This window comes from Harmonia axyridis, chromosome 3 (genome assembly GCF_914767665.1).
Source record: "Harmonia axyridis chromosome 3, icHarAxyr1.1, whole genome shotgun sequence".
Lineage (NCBI taxonomy): Eukaryota > Metazoa > Arthropoda > Insecta > Coleoptera > Coccinellidae > Harmonia > Harmonia axyridis.
The window spans coordinates 22,948,590-22,967,313 of NC_059503.1; the positions used below are offsets into that span (position 1 = coordinate 22,948,590).

An 18,724-nucleotide genomic window follows, 5' to 3' on the forward strand; every position below is an offset into this window, starting at 1 on the left:
CGTTCTCGTCTTTTCAAAAACGGAGACAAACCCGAATAGTGCAGAATGCGCCCTTCGGTCCTATAGAAGAGATGACCGCGGATCGAGGCTTGTTTCAAATAAATTTTTTCTTTAATTATGTCTAATTTAAATTATAAATAATTAAAGAAGTAAAGCGACCTGTTTCTGTTCCAAGGGCGGATACAGGGGGGGGGGCATGCCCCCCCTCGCGGACTTTATACATATAAAAATGTGTCCTGAAAAATCGAAAAATATGCGTGGGCACTCACAAAGGTGAAAAATTGGATATGATCTAGAATGGTTAAATGTATTGGCATTAATGCTTAGGTATACATAGAACCATTTGCAGCAGTCTTAATGTTGAAAATATTAGGTATACAAATATACGCTAGTGAAAAAAATAGGAGACTTGAATTTGTTATTAAATTTTTAATATTTGATCATATGTTCTTATTTCATAGGTGTATTAAAAAGGAATTCATTATTTTTCCAATAGATGGTTTTAGTTATCTGTATCTTGTGTTGTACGAGTCTGATCGGGTTTCACTCAATGGCGTTAGAAATGTGAGATTTTGCACCCCAAAAACATTCTGACAGTTTTGTGATCAGTTGGCTCAGTTAAGTTTGAGCCCGCCACAAAGATGGACACTAGCAAAAAGGAAATACGCTAAATTTTATAGTTTTTCTTAGATAAAGACAAAAATACTAGTCGGGCGACTGAAAATGTAAATAGTGTTTTTGGACCTGATACTGTAATAGCCAATCATGTACAATTTTGGTTTCTTCGATTCCGTTCCGGTAATTTTGTTGTCCAAGATGCACCACTGGAAGGCAAATCAGGGCCGCCGCCAGGAGCGGCATACCAGACATTTTGCCGGGGCGCAAATTCAGTTGATAAAACAAGACTTGTTGCACCTTTAAGAACTATGTCGTTTTTTTTTCTACAGATTTATAAACAGAGCGTCATGCTTTTAAACAATGTAGGGCGTTTTGATAAATTTGACAATAAGATTTTGAGTTGAAAAATACGATTTCATATAAAATTGAAAAGATGCCTGATGAGAGGAATAACAGAGGCTCCTTCGAAGAAAATTCAGATAAATAAGCCAAAACGGGCGGTGAAATTTTATTTCGCCGGGGAGCTAAAATGTCTGGCGGCGGCCCTGAGGCCAATTGTCGAAAATATCGAAAAAACCATGGACATGTCGAATCCAGTTTCGATTGCTGAAGAGATTAAGACTGTACAATAAACAGTTCGGATCAGGCTGATCTCAAGAAGATGCTAGATGTATGGATACCACACGAGCTAACGCAAAAAACCGCATGGACCGAATTTCCACAGCGAATCACTGCAGAATCTCAACAAAATAGACCCATTTTTGAAACGCTTGGTACCTGGTGATGAAAAGTGGATCATTTATGACAACCTCAAGCAAAAACGGTCGTGGTCGAAACGCGGTGAGCCTTCGGAAAACGACCAGGAAGGTTTTGCTGTGTGTTTAGTGAGATTGACAGAGAATTATCTACGAAGAGCTGTTCCCCTAAATTACAACTGTTAACTTGGAACCATTAGTTATCGAACGAAACAGCAACCCGAATTGGATCATTCTAACAATGGTAATTGAAACCTTGTTCTTCATGCAAAAATAATGGTTATCTTTTTACTACACCTTATACTTTCTTGCGCTTTTCTTATGAAATGAATTTACATATATTTATGAAATATGTGAAATTTTTTTTGAACTTGTTTTTGACCTACAAAAATTTTGAAAACTGAATATGATATGATTTACTTAAATCCATATTTCTATAAAAAAACACTTGATCCAGTAGGTTTCAACAAAAATTTCCGCTATTTTGCTAACCTATATGAGCCGTGACTTTCTATGCCCCCCCCCTCAAACATCGTCTGAATCCGCCCCTGTTCTGTTCTAAGTGAATGTCTTGTGACAATGGTTGGGGTCGGAAAATCAAATCAGGGGGTTTCAAAATACATGGAATGAAGAATATGACTGGCTTACTGGCAGTAATACTTTAATAATTTATTTTGGTGGCAGTGCATTGTATTCGCAGCATTTAATAGCTGTTTGATGCAAAATAGACCAGTTTAACATTTTCAATCTGAACATGAGCATGAGCGTAAACGATATCAAAATAGATTTACTCATCTTCCTGGTAGAAGAATGACCGATCATACGGGATAAACATTGAAATTATAAATTTCGGGGAGCAAATGAATGGGCAACTGTTATTATTTATTGTATTATTATTTTTAATATCAATCATTTCAATTGGTTCTAAATGGAATCCTGAAATTGCTGCTTCTTTTATGTCTACCTAAAGTTTCATCAAACAGTTAAAGAAAAATTTCTTCGGATCCATTAGGAATGTTGAACTGAGACGCTGCGCTGCATACGTCGACGCAACGCTAAGGAAAGAAGTGAAAAAACCGGCGTGAAATGTTGACAATTTTTGCAGAATTTTATTGGATCAGACTTCCCCTCCAATAATAGTTGGTCCAGAATCCAGGTCCTGGAATTTCCAGAACTTGTAAATTCCAAATAGAAGACTTATTAAGTTCTTTTTTCGACAACTTCACTGGATTTGATTGGAGAACATTGACCTCTACGCTTTTGTTTCCCACTTTCGATATAGCATTTGACACTGCTATTGGAGAAGTAAATGGATTAATTATGTTGAATCGGGCAGTCCAAAATGGTTGCTTCGGAGAGAAAAGTATTTTTTTCTAATGGAGCTAGTTTTTCTTTGTTTTTTTTTCAGTAGAGCCACTTTTACAGTCAGCCCTACTGCGGTTAATGAAGCCGCTTGGTCCGTTACCTGAAGCAGTAAATTAGAAAAATTACTAAACTGTGACTAATTCATCACTGATTTCTTCAGTTGCTTATTTAAAAGGGGTAAAAAGAGCAATAAAATCTTAAATCATATGGACTTGTGAAGTTGCAACAATAAATGGTATATTTTTATTAGACTGTTAGACTTTTTGTAGCTAAAATTTTATCTACAAGAGCAGACAGCTTCATAAATCGCTCCAGCATATACAAACAAGACTTCCAACTGGTGTTAACAGTTTGTATTAATGTCAACACATCCCCTTCTTTTTTTCCAGATGCTTGTTCAGATTGTAATTGATCCATAGCATTAACGGACTATTTGAAAAATGTAACAATACATTTCACCTGGTCGCAGAGTGCTGAAAATGCACTTACTTCTTTCAGTACCCCATCAATAATTAGGTTCAAGAGGTGAGCTATACACGGAATCATATGATCATCACTTAAAAACAATCTCACCACTGCCACCATATTAGAACCGCCATCAGTCATTCGTCACAAATTTCTTTTCAACACTTTTTTATATAATTTCCTGAATGAGTCTGAAAACGAGTAGGTATATTGTCACTTATCACACTATCTGAACTGTAATCATTGCTAATACAATTGATAGATGGGGTGATATCAAAATGGATCAAGTATACCTCGGAAAGTTTTAGAGCACATGCTCTGCATGCATTTGAGATACTAGAATTATTATTTATAACTGAAACCTATGGTATAACAAAGTGTAAACAGTTTGATTTTAATCATTTTATTAGCAACTATCTGAATTAAATGAGACATTCAATTATAAATTTACAATGAAATTCTGTAAAATAAAGTCAATTTCTAGTTTATACAAATCATCTTAAAAGAACTATATAACAATAAGTGATAATATTTCATGTTTTGAAAGAATATTTCCAAATTCATTATGGAAATTGTAAGAAATTTAAAGTATTACTGAACATTTTTCTTATTTATTTGACATAAGTTATACTTAACAATGGTTATGATTCAACTTCATTGATGACTATTCTGTTGATATTACATGAAATTAATACCTGTGTTCTTCAAAATTTCATATTCTTTTTGATGAGTTGTCAACATTTGGTTGTTGAGATTTCTCCGAGTCTGATGCAGCCAATATCCTTTTATGGGGTTATCAACGGAGGCAGGCAAGGGTACATCTAATAACAGGTGTGTATCATTATGAAATTTCTTCATTGATATGATTTCAAATCTCACTGCTCCAAAACAATCTCATCATCGTCTATCCACATTAAATGTGAATATTGTAGAAGATTGTGCAATGATGTATCTTCAACTTCAATTATGATTTTATAAGACAAATTTTCTGCATCTCCTAAATATTGTTCACCATTTATTTTGAATTTATGGTCATCTCCACAACGAAAAGGGTGAAGATAATAATGTAATGGATAACAATCCAACTTTACTTCTACTTTATCTTGGAATTCAATGAATATTTTACATTTCAAATAAGACTCACAAGATTCCAAGCAATATGCACGAAGGGTCATCATACCACTTGGATATTTTCGCAACCACAGCAGAAATAGATTTCCATGTGCTTGAATGATATGTGGAAAATCTTTTGCAATGTTGATTGACCTGAATTTTTCAATAGTATATTTCTGCTCGTAACCTTCTCGAACAAACCTGGCATGCTTTGTCATACAATGTTCCAACATATCTTCCGATTGTCCTCTCCATTCACAACCATTAAAATTATGTAGATGACATACTATTTCAGGACCTACTATTTCTGGACATCCTGTAGTGGTATGCTAAAAACAATTAAATAACATAAGTATTACACAATAACAAATTCACTTTGCAACTGAATTTTTGTGAATAATCTTTATTAATATTGTTATTTTGAAAGGCAACATGAATTCAAGCCATCCAAATTGAAGTTTTATATGGATATACTGATGTTGGAAAATTCGTAAAATATAAATGATAATAAATATTAGACGAACACCTTCCAAATAAACCACAAATCAATAGTGTATAAGAGGAATAAGTTGAAGTTACCTTGGTGAAAATATATATATATTTTTCGAATAACCAAGTGCGATTGCAGTTTGTTGACTTCGGATTCGAAATCTACACCCCAAAGAGTCTGGAAAATTTCATCTCGTTCAGAGAGATATGTTAGCATTAGTCCTACTCAAAATAATTACAAAAGTATTTGTTTTACTTACTTCATTATCTGATTCCATAACAAAACGAAAAAATGTTTCTCGTCAAATAGAATTCTTTTCTAATGCAGTAGGGCAATCATAAAACAATGAAAAAGAATTGGTAATATTGGAACTTGGAAATGATTTCACCTACACTAATTCAAAGATCACCAATAACAACAACAATCAAAGAGCGTTAACGATAACTTAGGTTAGGTTCTTACACAGACTAATCTGTGGTTCTTATATCAATCAAGGTTAAGTTTCAACCATAGATAATGAGTAGAGAAGGGTTTCTTGTTTTTCTTTTAGTTAATGGACTCACTCATTGGACATTGTCCAGCATTCATTTACATCACATTATCAGGGAAATGGTATAACCAAAGATTAGGGAGAGAAAGATAGGAAACTCCGTACTAACTCTAGTGCTAAATAGCGACCCACTTTTAGGCTCGGCCGTTTACAACTGAAACAACAGATGGCGCTGAAATCATGTAACGAAAAGGAAATCTATATTTGGCACGAATTTCAAATCTTCACAGTATTCCACATTCACTAGTAGCTTCTATTTTTTATACCATATTATAATATTAACATATTAAGAGATTATTTAAATAAAAATGCTTTGTCAAATTAGTGGAATTTTTAATTCAATTAAATAAACATAATAAAATGTACAGAAGAATAATATATACATAAAAATAAGTAATAAAATATCTTAAAATTGAATCATTATTCATTGCAGAGATTTCGGAGTTTTTGATTTTTTGTATTGATTTTAGCCTTCATTCTTTTAATTCTCTGGTTGGTTAAGGGGCTCAGCTTACTACCACTATGTTTGGGGGTAGCCGAACTGCTAGTTGCTTCTATAAAACCTTCTGATTCCAGTGTAACATCTAGAAAAACGAAAAAAAAATTTCATCTTATTGCATTTATCACTAATTTGAATTGATAATGTATGAAATACATTCAAATTGAATGTATTTCATGTTGATCTTGCATCCAGAACCATAGAAAATAAAAGAAAAATATCGAAAAAAAACTAATATTTCAGAAACAACAGATCCTATTGAGACCACCTGAGTTGTAATTTTGCAAGTACTTATTATACATGATACTATTGTATATGATTATAGTCCGTAAATTTATATTCAGAATAAATGGCAACAACACATGCCTGCCGCGCAGACTCAATATAAGAATAATGCATTGTAAGATAAACTATGTCGATGATTACAATAGTATATTATTATTTATCAGTATAAAGTGTTATTAAATAGTATAGTGATATAAAAGCAACCAGTTATACGATCCCAACCCTTAGAAAATAGGACTACATATTTTCACTAGAAATACAACACACCAGTATTGGTGTGCCCATTCACTCTTGAAAAAGATTAAGATAATCCTGGCGACTTGAATGATATTCTTAAATTTTGAAAAGCTCGCCCGTTCATCAAATTCCGCCGTCATTTCATGCAAATATAAATATGTCATACGTTTTAACATATAAGCCATAAACTGTTAGAATGTTATTCTCCTTGAAAAAAATTATAAATGATCTAAAGTGGTTATGCCGTTATGCCATTTCCCTGATAATGTGATGTAAATGAATGCTCGACAATGTAATAGGTGAGTCCATTAACTAAAAGAAAAACAAGAAACCCTTCTCTACTCATTATCTATGGTTGAAACTTAACCTTGATTGATATAAGAACCACAGATTAGTCTGTGTAAGAACCTAACCTAAGTTATCGTTAACGCTCTTTGATTGTTGTTGTTATTGGTGATCTTTGAATTAGTGTAGGTGAAATCATTTCCAAGTTCCAATATTACCAATTCTTTTTCATTGTTTTATGATTGCCCTACTGCATTAGAAAAGAATTCTATTTGACGAGAAACATTTTTTCGTTTTGTTATGGAATCAGATAATGAAGTAAGTAAAACAAATACTTTTGTAATTATTTTGAGTAGGACTAATGCTAACATATCTCTCTGAACGAGATGAAATTTTCCAGACTCTTTGGGGTGTAGATTTCGAATCCGAAGTCAACAAACTGCAATCGCACTTGGTTATTCGAAAAATATATATATATTTTCACCAAGGTAACTTCAACTTATTCCTCTTATACACTATTGATTTGTGGTTTATTTGAAAGGTGTTCCTCTAATATTTATTATCATTTATATTTTACGAATTTTCCAACATCAGTATATCCATATAAAACTTCAATTTGGATGGCTTGAATTCATGTTGCCTTTCAAAATAACAATATTAATAAAGATTATTCACAAAAATTCAGTTGCAAAGTGGATTTGTTATTGTGTAATACTTATGTTATTTAATTGTTTTTAGCATACCACTACAGGATGTCCAGAAATAGTAGGTCCTGAAATAGTATGTCATCTACATAATTTTAATGGTTGTGAATGGAGAGGACAATCGGAAGATATGTTGGAACATTGTATGACAAAGCATGCCAGGTTTGTTCGAGAAGGTTACGAGCAGAAATATACTATTGAAAAATTCAGGTCAATCAACATTGCAAAAGATTTTCCACATATCATTCAAGCACATGGAAATCTATTTCTGCTGTGGTTGCGAAAATATCCAAGTGGTATGATGACCCTTCGTGCATATTGCTTGGAATCTTGTGAGTCTTATTTGAAATGTAAAATATTCATTGAATTCCAAGATAAAGTAGAAGTAAAGTTGGATTGTTATCCATTACATTATTATCTTCACCCTTTTCGTTGTGGAGATGACCATAAATTCAAAATAAATGGTGAACAATATTTAGGAGATGCAGAAAATTTGTCTTATAAAATCATAATTGAAGTTGAAGATACATCATTGCACAATCTTCTACAATATTCACATTTAATGTGGATAGACGATGATGAGATTGTTTTGGAGCAGTGAGATTTGAAATCATATCAATGAAGAAATTTCATAATGATACACACCTGTTATTAGATGTACCCTTGCCTGCCTCCGTTGATAACCCCATAAAAGGATATTGGCTGCATCAGACTCGGAGAAATCTCAACAACCAAATGTTGACAACTCATCAAAAAGAATATGAAATTTTGAAGAACACAGGTATTAATTTCATGTAATATCAACAGAATAGTCATCAATGAAGTTGAATCATAACCATTGTTAAGTATAACTTATGTCAAATAAATAAGAAAAATGTTCAGTAATACTTTAAATTTCTTACAATTTCCATAATGAATTTGGAAATATTCTTTCAAAACATGAAATATTATCACTTATTGTTATATAGTTCTTTTAAGATGATTTGTATAAACTAGAAATTGACTTTATTTTACAGAATTTCATTGTAAATTTATAATTGAATGTCTCATTTAATTCAGATAGTTGCTAATAAAATGATTAAAATCAAACTGTTTACACTTTGTTATACCATAGGTTTCAGTTATAAATAATAATTCTAGTATCTCAAATGCATGCAGAGCATGTGCTCTAAAACTTTCCGAGGTATACTTGATCCATTTTGATATCACCCCATCTATCAATTGTATTAGCAATGATTACAGTTCAGATAGTGTGATAAGTGACAATATACCTACTCGTTTTCAGACTCATTCAGGAAATTATATAAAAAAGTGTTGAAAAGAAATTTGTGACGAATGACTGATGGCGGTTCTAATATGGTGGCAGTGGTGAGATTGTTTTTAAGTGATGATCATATGATTCCGTGTATAGCTCACCTCTTGAACCTAATTATTGATGGGGTACTGAAAGAAGTAAGTGCATTTTCAGCACTCTGCGACCAGGTGAAATGTATTGTTACATTTTTCAAATAGTCCGTTAATGCTATGGATCAATTACAATCTGAACAAGCATCTGGAAAAAAAGAAGGGGATGTGTTGATATTAATACAAACTGTTAACACCAGTTGGAAGTCTTGTTTGTATATGCTGGAGCGATTTATGAAGCTGTCTGCTCTTGTAGATAAAATTTTAGCTACAAAAAGTCTAACAGTCTAATAAAAATATACCATTTATTGTTGCAACTTCACAAGTCCATATGATTTAAGATTTTATTGCTCTTTTTACCCCTTTTAAATAAGCAACTGAAGAAATCAGTGATGAATTAGTCACAGTTTAGTAATTTTTCTAATTTACTGCTTCAGGTAACGGACCAAGCGGCTTCATTAACCGCAGTAGGGCTGACTGTAAAAGTGGCTCTACTGAAAAAAAAAACAAAGAAAAACTAGCTCCATTAGAAAAAAATACTTTTCTCTCCGAAGCAACCATTTTGGACTGCCCGGTTCAACATAATTAATCCATTTACTTCTCCAATAGCAGTGTCAAATGCTATATCGAAAGTGGGAAACAAAAGCGTAGAGGTCAATGTTCTCCAATCAAATCCAGTGAAGTTGTCGAAAAAAGAACTTAATAAGTCTTCTATTTGGAATTTACAAGTTCTGGAAATTCCAGGACCTGGATTCTGGACCAACTATTATTGGAGGGGAAGTCTGATCCAATAAAATTCTGCAAAAATTGTCAACATTTAACGCCGGTTTTTTCACTTCTTTCCTTAGCGTTGCGTCGACGTATGCAGCGCAGCGTCTCAGTTCAACATTCCTAATGGATGCGAAGAAATTTTTCTTTAACTGTTTGATGAAACTTTAGGTAGACATAAAAGAAGCAGCAATTTCAGGATTCCCATATAGAACCAATTGAAATGATTGATATTAAAAATAATAATACAATAAATAATAACAGTTGCCCATTCATTTGCTCCCCGAAATTTATAATTTCAATGTTTATCTCCTTTATCCCGTATGATCGGTCATTCTTCTACCAGGAAGATGAGTAAATCTATTTTGATATCGTTTACGCTCATGCTCATGTTCAGATTGAAAATGTTAAACTGGTCTATTTTGCATCAAACAGCTATTAAATGCTGCGAATACAATGCACTGCCACCAAAATAAATTATTAAAGTATTACTGCCAGTAAGCCAGTCATATTCTTCATTCCATGTATTTTGAAACCCCCTGATTTGATTTTCCGACCCCAACCATTGTCACAAGACATTCACTTAGAACAGAACAGGGGCGGATTCAGACGATGTTTGAGGGGGGGGGCCATAGAAAGTCACGGCTCATATAGGTTAGCAAAATAGCGGAAATTTTTGTTGAAACCTACTGGATCAAGTGTTTTTTTATATAAATATGGATTTAAGTAAATCATATCATATTCAGTTTTCAAAATTTTTGTATGTCAAAAACAAGTTCAAAAAAAATTTCACATATTTCATAAATATATGTAAATTCATTTCATAAGAAAAGCGCAAGAAAGTATAAGGTGTAGTAAAAAGATAACCATTATTTTTGCATGAAGAACAAGGCTTCAATTACCATTGTTAGAATGATTCGGGTTGCTGTTTCGTTCGATAACTATGGTTCCAAGTTAACAGTTGTAATTTAGGGGAACAGCTCTTCGTAGATAATTCTCTGTCAATCTCACTAAACACACAGCAAAACCTTCCTGGCCGTTTTCCGAAGGCTCACCGCGTTTCGACCACGACCGTTTTTGCTTGAGGTTGTCATAAATGATCCACTTTTCATCACCAGGTACCAAGCGTTTCAAAAATGGGTCTATTTTGTTGAGATTCTGCAGTGATTCGCTGTGGAAATTCGGTCCATGCGGTTTTTTGCGTTAGCTCGTGTGGTATCCATACATCTAGCATCTTCTTGAGATCAGCCTGATCCGAACTGTTTATTGTACAGTCTTAATCTCTTCAGCAATCGAATCTGGACTCGACATGTCCATGGTTTTTTCGATATTTTCGACAATTGGCCTCAGGGCCGCCGCCAGACATTTTAGCTCCCCGGCGAAATAAAATTTCACCGCCCGTTTTGGCTTATTTATCTGAATTTTCTTTGAAGGAGCCTCTTTTATTCCTCTCAGGCATCTTTTCAATTTTATATGAAATCGTATTTTTCAACTCAAAATCTTATTGTCAAATTTATCAAAACGTCCTACATTGTTTAATAGCATGACGCTCTGTTTATAAATCTGTAGAAAAAAAACGACATTGTTCTTAAAGGTGCAACAAGTCTTGTTTTATTAACTGAATTTGCGCCCCGGCAAAATGTCTGGTATGCCGCTCCTGGCGGCGGCCCTGATTTGCCTTCCAGTGCGTGGTGCATCTTGAACAAAATTACCGGACCAGAATCGAAGAAACCAAAATTGTACGTGATTGGCTATTACAGTATCAGGTCCAAAAACACTATTTACATTTTCAGTCGCTCGACTAGTATTTTTGTCTTTATCTAAGAAAAACTATAAAATTTAGCGTATTTCCTTTTTGCTAGTGTCCATCTTTGTGGCGGGCTCAAACTTAACTGAGCCAACTGATCACAAAACTGTCAGAATGTTTTTGTGGTGCAAAATCTCACATTTCTAACGCCATAGAGTGAAACCCGATCAGACTCGTACAACACGAGATACAGATAACTAAAACCATCTATTGGAAAAATAATGAATTCCTTTTTAATACACCTATGAAATAAGAACATATGATCAAATATTAAAAATTTAATAACAAATTCATTCAAGTCTCCTATTTTTTTCACTAGCGTATTTTTGTATACCTAATATTTTCAACATTAAGACTGCTGCAAATGGTTCTATGTATAAGCATTAATGCCAATACATTTAACCATTCTAGATCATATCCAATTTTTCACCTTTGTGAGTGAATATAAATTTACGGACTATAATCATATACAATACTATCATGTGTAATAGGTACTTGCAAAATTACAACTCAGGTGGTCTCAATGGGATCTGTTGTTTCTGAAATATTAGTTTTTTTTCGATATTTTTCTTTTATTTTCTATGGTTCTGGATGCAAGATCAACATGAAATACATTCAATTTGAATGTATTTCATACGTCTTAACATATAAGCCATAAACTGTTAGAATTGTTATTCTCCATGAAAAAAATTATAAATGACCTATTATTATTTGAACTGGGGTCGTTTTGCTTCGGTGAGCCTTCCGGGAACTGCGACCATGCAGATCTTTTGTTCACTATAAATGACTTAAAGTGGTTATGCCATTTCCCTGATAATGTGATGTTAATGAATGCTGGACAATGTCCAATGAGTGAGTCCATTAACTAAAAGAAAAACAAGAAACCCTCCTCTAATCAGTATCTATGGTTAAAACTTGACCTTGATTGATATAAGAACCTAACCTAAGTTATCGTTAACGCTCTTTGATTGTTGTTGTTATTGGTGATCTTTGAATTAGTGTAGGTGAAATCATTTCCAAGTTCCAATATTACCAATTCTTTTTCATTGTTTTATGATTGCCCTACAGCATTAGAAAAGAATTCTATTTGACGAGAAACATTTTTTCGTTTTGTTATGGAATCAGATAATGAAGTAAGTAAAACAAATACTTTTGTAATTATTTTGAGTAGGACTTAAGCTAACATATCTCTATGAACGAGATGAAATTTTCCAGACTCTTTGGGGTGTAGATTTCGAATCCGAAGTCAACAAAATGCAATCGCACTTGGTTATTCGAAAAAAAAATATATATTTTCACCAAGGTAACTTCAACTTATTCCTCTTATACATTATTGATTTGTGGTTTATTAGTAAGGTGTTCGTCTAATATTTATTATCATTTATATTTTACGAATTTTCCAACATCAGTATATCCATATAAACTTTAATTTGGATGGCTTGAATTCATGTTGCCTTTCAAAATAACAATATTAATAAAGATTATTCACAAAAATTCAGTTGCAAAGTGGATTTGTTATTGTGTAATACTTATGTTATTTAATTGTTTTTAGCATACCACTACCGGATGTCCTGAAATAGTATGTCATCTACATAATTTTAATGGTTGTGAATGGAGAGGACAATCAGAAGATATGTTGGAACATTGTATGACAAAGCATGCCAGGTTTGTTCGAAAAGGTTACAAGCAGAAATATACTATTGAAAAATTCAGGTCAATCAACATTGCAAAAGATTTTCCACATATCATTCAAGCACATGGAAATCTATTTCTGCTGTGGTTGCGAAAATATCCAAGTGGTATGATGACCCTTCGTGCATATTGCTTGGAATGTTGTGTGCCTTATTTGAAATGTAAAATATTCATTGAATTCCAAGATAAAGTAGAAGTTAAGTTGGATTGTTTTCCATTACATTATTACCTTCAGTACTTTCATTATGCAGATGACCATAAATTCAGAATAAATGGTGAACAATATTTAGGAGATGCAGAGGATTTGTCTTATAGAATCATAATTGAAGATACATCATTGCAAAATCTTCTAGAATTTTCACCATTACTTTGGATAAAATAACAAAATCATGTGATATTAACTCTAGACACTGATATAAATACCATAAACATTGGAAAATTACAGTTTATTCCATTCTTGAACAATGGTAACTTAACTCTTCCAGCCGATTCAATCAAAATAAAATTAAAAACTGAACTAAAGATTCCAGCAAGGCTGGTTTGGTAGGGAAATGTGAACATATTTAGTTTTTCTGTTACATATTTAAACTTGCTTATGCAGGGAAAGTTGGTTCCAATCATGATGAGATTGTTTTGGAGCAGTGAGATTCGAAATCATATCAATGAAGAAATTTCATAATGATACACACCTGTTATTAGATGTACCCTTGCCTGCCTCCGCTGATAACCCCATAAAAGGATATTGGCTGCATCAGTCTCGAAGAAATCTCAACAACCAAATGTTGACAACTCATCAAAAAGAATATAAAATTTTGAAGAACACAGGTATTAATTTCATGTAATATCAACAGAATAGTCATCAATGAAGTTGAATCATAACCATTGTTAAGTATAACTTATGTCAAATAAATAAGAAAAATGTTCAGTAATACTTTAAATTTCTTACAATTTCCATAATGAATTTGGAAATATTTTCTCAAAACATGAAATATTATCACTTATTGTTATATAGTTCTTTTAAGATGATTTGTATAAACTAGAAATTGACTTTATTTTACAGAATTTCATTGTAAATTTATAATTGAATGTCTCATTTAATTCAGATAGTTGCTAATAAAATGATTAAAATCAAACTGTTTACACTTTGTTATAAATAATAATTCTAGTATCTCAAATGCATGCAGAGCATGTGCTCTAAAACTTTCCGAGGTATACTTGATCCATTTTGATATCACCCCATCTCTCAATTGTATTAGCAATGATTACAGTTCATATAGTGTGATAAGTGACAATATACCTACTCGTTTTCAGACTCATTCAGGAAATTATGTAAAAAAGTGTTGAAAAGAAATTTGTGACGAATGACTGATGGCGGTTCTAATATGGTGGCAGCGGTGAGATTGTTTTTAAGTGATGATCATATGATTCCGTGTATAGCTCACCTCTTGAACCTAATTATTGATGGGATACTGAAAGAAGTAAGTGCATTTTCAGCACTCTGCGACCAGGTGAAATGTATTGTTACATTTCAAATAGTCCGTTAATGCTATGGATCAATTACAATCTGAACAAGAAGCATCTGGAAAGAAAGAAGGATGTGTTGACATTAATACAAGCTGTAAACACCAGTTGGAAGTCTTGTTTGGATATGCTGGAGCGATTTGTGAAGCCGTCTGCTCTTGTAGATAAAATTTTAGCTACAAAAAGTCTAACAGTCTAATAAAATATACCATTTATTGTTGCAACTTCACAAGTCCATATGATTTAAGATTTTATTGCTCTTTTTAGCCCTTTTAAATAAGCAACTGAAGAAATCAGTGATGAATTAGTCACAGTTTAGTAATTTTTCTAATTTACTGCTTCAGGTAACGGACCAAGCGGCTTCATTAACCGCAGTAGGGCTGACTGTAAAAGTGCCCATTCATTTGCTCCCCGAAATTTATAATTTCAATGTTTATCTCCTTTATCCCGTATGATCGGTCATTCTTCTACCAGGAAGATGAGTAAATCTATTTTGATATCGTTTACGCTCATGCTCATGTTCAGATTGAAAATGTTAAACTGGTCTATTTTGCATCAAACAGCTATTAGATGCTGCGAAGACAATGCACTGCCACCAAAATAAATTATTAAAGTATTACTGCCAGTAAGCCAGTCATATTCTTCATTCCATGTATTTTGAAACCCCCTGATTTGATTTTCCGACCCCAACCATTGTCACAAGACATTCACTTGGAACAGAAACAGGTCGCTTTACTTCTTTAATGATTTATAATTTAAATTAGACATAATTAAAGAAGTAAAGCTTCTAAAAATGTATTTGAAACAAGCCTTGATCCGCGGTCATCTCTTCTATAAGGACCGAAGGGCGCATTCTGCACTATTCGGGTTTGTCTCCGTTTTTGAAAAGACGAGAACGATCATTCATATGAGAAGAATTATCCTCATATGAATGACCGAGAGGGTGTCTTGGGCAGAGATCGCTGGATTGCCTAACTGAAGAATCATATATATTGAGTTATTGGGTATAGGTGACCAAATATATTCCAGTCAATTACTCTTTATTTCTATTCAGTAATGACGACGTTTCGGCTATTGTTTGTAGCCATTCTCAAGTCATTATGAAACAAGTATTTCTAAAACAGAGTAAGCACTATCGTTAGGTACTATTATTCTATTATTCATGATCTCTGAGATGTGAAAATATATGTACAATTATATTCTTGGGAAATATCAGATGGGCAAATGTGTGAATCACACATAACGATAGTGCTTACTCTGTTTTGGAAATACTTGTTTCATAATGACTTGAGAATGGCTATACAAACAATAGCCGAAACGTCGTCATTACTGAATAGAAATAAAGAGTAATTATTTCATAATTATTTCATACAAATTGTATATTTTTTCCTCTAAAATACTTTTCAATAAATCAATGAAACTTTTATTATTAACATTTGGCTTGCAACTAATATTTGATGAATTCTTTTCAAGTAATTCCATTCCTATAATAATTATATATATAATCTGTATCCCATTTGATACCTTTCGGTGTATGGGTTTCATTATCCTATAATAATTCCATATTATAAATACCAATTTCCCATAAAAGCTTTTCAACAAAAAAGCAGAATCGATTTAGAAATATTGTCATGAAGAAAGTACTGGAAATTAACATGTTATTACGTACAATTAAGGCTTTAGGGTCGGTGTCATACAATAATACCTTAAGTAGAACTGAATATCGTAGGTAATTATTGTAATTTGGTTAACCTTAGCAGATACCTATCAAAAAAAGTTCCGAAATCGGTTTAGATATGTCGAAGGTATGAGGACAAAAAACATCAGTTGAATTGAAAATCTTTTCCTTTTTTAGAGGTCAGTTATAAATATTGACTTAGCCAAATAACTTAGTTGTTTTTGTCACTCATGTTTACTCCTAGTTTTCTTACTAAAATTTAAGAGAAGGGTCTTGATTGGAGGTATTATTTTAACTTGTCAGAGATTTTTGGAAACAATTAAAGAAAAACATATTATGAGAAGAGAGAATATATTCTTCGTTTATACATATACCTCAATAATATATCAATAGAAATCTTTTTTTTTTGAATTAATACTGTTGTTTCGACAATTGAACACGCTGCATTGATTCACCATTTTGAATAAATCAATAAGTAATTAAATTTCGGAAATTCAAAATTAACAAACGAATGTTTACTTGGTAACATAACAAGGTAAAATGAGTACAATGTACACATTATGTATAACTTGACACTAAGGTTAGGTTCACGTGCAAATCGACGATTTCTATGATATGGTTCAATTTCTTTAAGCTGCGCTAGGAGGAATGCGCGTGTCCGACAAATGGACAAAAAATCCTCGAAGTGTTACTACTGTGCCTAAACTGCCCAGCGCCGCTACTTGCAACACTGTAAACGACACTAACCAGTGCCCAGTGTTGAATCCTGGCAATTTCCTCTGGGGGTGATATTTCCACATAATCTCCCCCTCTTCGGGCATCCTCGCTGGCATCCCTCTGGATTCAACACTGGCCCTAACTCTAGGATATACTCGATTTCTATTATAAAATAAAATTTTGCACATATTGATACATATTCCGCGAGTAAAATTTATATCGTTATTCATAAACTGGCCGTGAATGTTAGAGTAAGGCTCCATTTAGTAGTTGTAATTATAGTATCTTCGATAAAAGAGAGCCTTTATGCCAAACCTACAGTGTCTATATCTCTCAAATTTAATTTTTGGTGTTTCGAGCCAGTCCGACCCTTTTCACTGCTGTTTTGCATTTATTGAAAACAAATTTTTCCGAGTTAGTCAGTGAATAAAGGTGCGAAATAACCAGCCTATAAGTTATGAAAGAGATACTCAACTAGACAACGAACAACCTACCATAGGCAAAGCAGTAACCGTCAATGTGCCTATAACACTTGTCATTCTGGCTGGGTTGTACCAACGTATTGACTCCGGCCCACTCGATTCTTCTCTCTCAAACTCTTTTTCATTATTTGTATTCAGCATTTCACAATTCATTGTCGACTTTTAAGGCTACGATCAGACTCAAGTTCTCGTTCTTTAGATTTATCGGAATCAGGGATCTTTATCTGATCGTTATCGATGAAATCTATATGCAGATTTTTCAGAGTATTGGCTCATTTATTTACTTTCAGTGTGATGAATCAACAGGAAATTCATTGAATGCAATTCCGATTGGCACTATCTATTTTGTTGTTATAATATTCTTTTCTGATATACGAAAGCAGGCTTCACACGATATTCAACATTCAGTGTAGACTGCAACTCTAGACTAGCTACGCTAATTGGAATTTCCTTTTTATATATATTTTTTCTTATGTGAGTAGAATGCTGGTGCCGGAATTGTCATTTGACAATTCTTGTTACTTCGTTCAGAAGTTTTGTAAACCATCTCTTAATTTTTGTGAAAACCTATATCCTGTTTGATAAGTAACGTCCTATTAATAACATAACCATGCTGATACCAACACTCTACTTAGCGTACAACTGGCAATCTCTGTGGAAATTGTTCTACATAATTTAAAAAACTCAAGTGATGGTTTCACATAACAACTGTCAACAAAGTTATTTGACAATTCTGATAATTATGGATATGCACTGACAGAACTCTTCAAATGGAATGGTTATGAAAATACATCGTTACATGATAAGGTAGCCAGTTGTACGCTATGTAGAGTGTTGGTATCAGCATGATTATGTAATTAATAGGACGTTACTTATCGAACAGTAAATAAGTTTTTACAAAAATTAAGTGATGGTTTTACAAAACAACTGAAGTAACAATTAACAATTCTGGCACCAGCCTATATTAAAGTACTAGTAGTACTACTCAAATAAAAAATAAACAATAAGTTCAAATTTGCATAGCTAGACTCGATATTTTGTAGAGTTTGATACATTGTTGAATTAGTAATTTTTTCTTCATCACCTCATGAGGAGAACCAATATGGCATCCATAAGAAAAAAAAATACTATCGCACCTCTGAAAGAATGGAAAACAGAAAAAATCTGATGACATCGTTAGAATCTCTATATTGGATAATGGCTACAAACCGAACCCAAACAAATGAGTAATAAAGAAAAAGAAAAGAAAATCGTGATTTTTAGTTCGAGGAACCATATTGGAGATATTT

General features: G+C 33.0%; 2 protein-coding genes and 1 long non-coding RNA gene across 8 annotated transcripts; 2 read left to right on the forward strand and 1 right to left on the reverse strand.

Moving 5' to 3' along the window:
* Positions 1–3,590: 3,590 nt before the first annotated feature.
* On the reverse strand, positions 3,591–5,271 carry LOC123674713. 3 transcript variants are annotated; one of them, XR_006746695.1, is made up of 3 exons: positions 5,066–5,271; positions 4,896–4,997; positions 3,591–4,645 (listed from the first exon to the last, which is right to left on the reverse strand). XR_006746695.1 is itself a non-coding variant. In XM_045609710.1 (2 exons), the coding sequence occupies exons 1-2, from the start codon at positions 5,081–5,083 to the stop codon at positions 4,079–4,081; spliced, it is 585 nt and encodes a 194-aa protein (XP_045465666.1). In that variant the 5' UTR covers positions 5,084–5,269; the 3' UTR covers positions 3,591–4,078. The 3 variants fall into 3 exon arrangements, 1 of the variants encoding a protein (XP_045465666.1); XR_006746694.1 differs by having other exon boundaries at positions 4,896–4,983; positions 5,066–5,266; XM_045609710.1 differs by lacking the exon at positions 4,896–4,997 and having other exon boundaries at positions 5,066–5,269.
* Positions 5,272–6,772: 1,501 nt separating this feature from the next.
* LOC123674714 lies at positions 6,773–8,455 on the forward strand. 3 transcript variants are annotated; one of them, XR_006746697.1, is made up of 3 exons: positions 6,773–6,980; positions 7,049–7,150; positions 7,401–8,455. XR_006746697.1 is itself a non-coding variant. In XM_045609711.1 (2 exons), the coding sequence occupies exons 1-2, from the start codon at positions 6,963–6,965 to the stop codon at positions 7,965–7,967; spliced, it is 585 nt and encodes a 194-aa protein (XP_045465667.1). In that variant the 5' UTR covers positions 6,773–6,962; the 3' UTR covers positions 7,968–8,455. The 3 variants fall into 3 exon arrangements, 1 of the variants encoding a protein (XP_045465667.1); XR_006746696.1 differs by having other exon boundaries at positions 6,777–6,980; positions 7,063–7,150; XM_045609711.1 differs by lacking the exon at positions 7,049–7,150.
* Positions 8,456–11,945: 3,490 nt separating this feature from the next.
* Positions 11,946–14,170, forward strand: LOC123674715. Of its 2 annotated transcripts, XR_006746699.1 has the most exons (3): positions 12,248–12,478; positions 12,561–12,648; positions 12,898–14,170. It is a non-coding gene; the product is annotated as an uncharacterized LOC123674715 (long non-coding RNA). The 2 variants fall into 2 exon arrangements; XR_006746698.1 differs by lacking the exon at positions 12,561–12,648 and having other exon boundaries at positions 11,946–12,478.
* The last annotated feature ends 4,554 nt before the right edge of the window (positions 14,171–18,724 follow it).